Here is a 2,692-nt window from a genome sequence, read left to right on the forward strand (position 1 = left end):
CTCCAAGTGTTGTAAGTGGAATCATTTCTTCAATGCATCACATGATCCTATATGTATGTGTTTTGATGATTTTATGATAAATCCTTTCAAATTTCATTCATGATATATATATATATATATATATATATATATATATATATATATATATATATATATATATATATATATATGTAAATATGTATATATGGTAGTGTAATTATATGCATTTTGAATGAAAGGAGTTAAACTTTTCAAGATGCCTCTAATGTGTTTGATAAGATGCTTGAATGAAGTTTTATATGATTGAATGATTGGATTGATAGTGATAGTAGCGGTGTTGCCTCTGGCAATTCTAAATCCATAATGTAACTGGCCAATTAACGATGAAAACATGTGCTCTCTTATAAGATGCATTTTATGCAGAGGTACGTGTCCCTCCAATAAGATTCGTTTTTACGAAGAGGGTTAGCAATGAATGTAATATCTTATAAGAACTATCAATTCTTCAGTTGATCAATGAAATGAATATCATCCCTATGTATTGTTGTATTATGATTCTTGACGGATGATATTAATGGTGATTCGACGTTTACGAAATGAGATGGATAATGTTTTCAAGAAAATGAAATTGAGGCTACCCATTTTATGTTTTGCAATAAAATATTATATATGTACCTTGTTAGTATTGATTCCATTTGCTGAGTTTTATACTCATTCCAGATATGTTCATGTGATGCAGGCACAGGTAAGAAAGACTGATCATCCTTGAGTTGTTGAAGCGAGAGAAAGGAATATGCCAAACTTTGGAGATTTCGATGGATATTATTTTTGTTATGTCAAGCTTTTGGCTATTTTGGAAAACATTGAAAATGTTGTTTTGCGCTTTGGTTTTGGCAAGATGTGTAGATACTTTACTTAATGGTATCTGATGAATATGAAAATCTTTTGCATGTGTTTTATGTGTTGTTTGAGACATGTGGCATGTCCTATTTACGGGGAGATGCTGCCCAAATTCTTAAAATTACACATTTTCTCCAATTTACATTTTAAAGCTTCTGTACTAATTATGCATTTTAGTCACGAGTGTTACATTTAGTAGTATCAGAGCCGAGATTTTCGGACCAATGATTTGGCATATGACTTCCTCTGCTGTCGACAATTCAGTATGTATGTATCTGCATCATTTGATATAATACGGATGTGTAGCCTCAATAATTATGATATCTTATGTATGAAAATGGTTTTAAACTAATATGTACCATAGGATCATGCCGCCTAAGTGTAAAGCACCAGAAGGGGAGGATAGTTCATCATCTAGAGTGGTTGGTGAATTTAGCAAGTTACTGAAAGAACAGGCCAAGGTACATGGCGAGAAAATTCAGCAGCTCTTAGAGATGCAGAATGCAGGGCGAGGGAGAGATAGAGAGAGAGCAAGTGAGGCCCGAACCCGGTAGTTAAGGCGAATACGAAAGATTTCGTAAGATGAAGCCACCAGAATTTGATGGTAGCACTGATCCCATGGTCGCCTTGGAATGGGTCAAAGCTGTGGAGGCTTTATATGATTATCTTCAGTTTCAAGATATAGATCGAGTCAGCTGTGCCATTTTTCTACTGACCAAGACGGCGAGGACTTGGTGGGATGCCACCAAGATATCAGTTAATGTCTCGGCACTCAAGTGGCAGGAGTTTAAAGATTTATTCTACGACAAATATTTTCCTCGAGATGTTCGAAGTCAGAAAGTGAAGGAATTTCTAGAACTGAAGCAAGGAAATATGTCAAAGCAAGAGTATATTCTCAAATTCGAAGAGGGGTGTCAGTTTGCCCCATACCTGGCCTGCAATGACATCGAGAAGGGCGAGCATTTTCTCAGAGGTGTCCGGGCTGAAATTAAAAGAGAAGTTTGAATGCCTAAAGCTGCTTCATATAAAGAGATTATTGAAAAATCAAGGATGGCTGAGCAGGACGAGAAGGAAATTGAAAGAGAAAGACAGTTGAAGCGCCAAGATTTTTCTACTAAAGGCCAAGGATCCGGATGGAAAGGTAAGGGCAAGTTCAGAGGGAAGGAAAAATAGGAGCATCGACCCAAAGCTCCTATGCCACCACCTACCTATGATCGACCTGTATGTCCAAAATGTGGCAAAATGCATACAGGTGAGTGCTTGGTTGGAAGTAATCGATGCTTTCGTTGTGGAGGTGTTGGACATGTTATCAAAAGTTGTCCAGTGAAGGGTGAGAAAGGGAAGGATAGGGTTCAAGGCAGAATCTTCACAATGACAAAAGAAGGCGCAAATCCTGATTCTTCTGTTATATCAGGTACTATCTTAATTTCAGGCAAGGCCGCTATTACATTGATTACTGCTGCTACGCATTTCTTTATGTCAGAAAATTTCTTGCGCTCTTTGAATGTTGTTCCATATTTTGAACCCCTCCACTATAGTATTTTGTTGCCATCAGGAGACGATTTATGGCCTTCCAATATTCTTTATGGTTGTACAGTGGAAGTAAATGAGAAAATCTATTTTGCTGATCTTATTATTATTCCCATGGTGGCGTTTGATGTTATTTTGGGAATTGATTGGCTATCGTCATATCACGCCGTTATTGACTGCGTGGCTAAAACAGTGCGATTTCTTGCAGAAGATGATGATAACGGGATTTTCCATAGTTCAGGTATTTCGCTTGGCACTCCTTATATTACTTGTCTCAAAGCTC

The 2,692-nt window shown here is 37.1% G+C and overlaps 1 protein-coding gene across 1 annotated transcript; it reads left to right on the forward strand.

Annotated features, from left to right (window-relative positions):
- The first annotated feature begins 1,461 nt into the window (after nt 1-1,461).
- On the forward strand, nt 1,462-1,884 carry LOC140827178 (uncharacterized). The gene has a single exon (XM_073189796.1). The coding sequence runs from the start codon at nt 1,462-1,464 to the stop codon at nt 1,882-1,884; it is 423 nt and encodes a 140-aa protein (XP_073045897.1).
- Nucleotides 1,885-2,692: the final 808 nt, after the last annotated feature.

Source organism: Primulina eburnea, chromosome 3 (genome assembly GCF_022965805.1).
Source record: "Primulina eburnea isolate SZY01 chromosome 3, ASM2296580v1, whole genome shotgun sequence".
NCBI classification, from domain to species: Eukaryota; Viridiplantae; Streptophyta; class Magnoliopsida; order Lamiales; family Gesneriaceae; genus Primulina; species Primulina eburnea.

Coding starts and splice junctions, on each gene's coding strand:
- LOC140827178 (XM_073189796.1), top strand. CDS start 1,462: ATGAAGCCACCAGAATTTGATGGTAGCACTGATCCCATGGTCGCCTTG.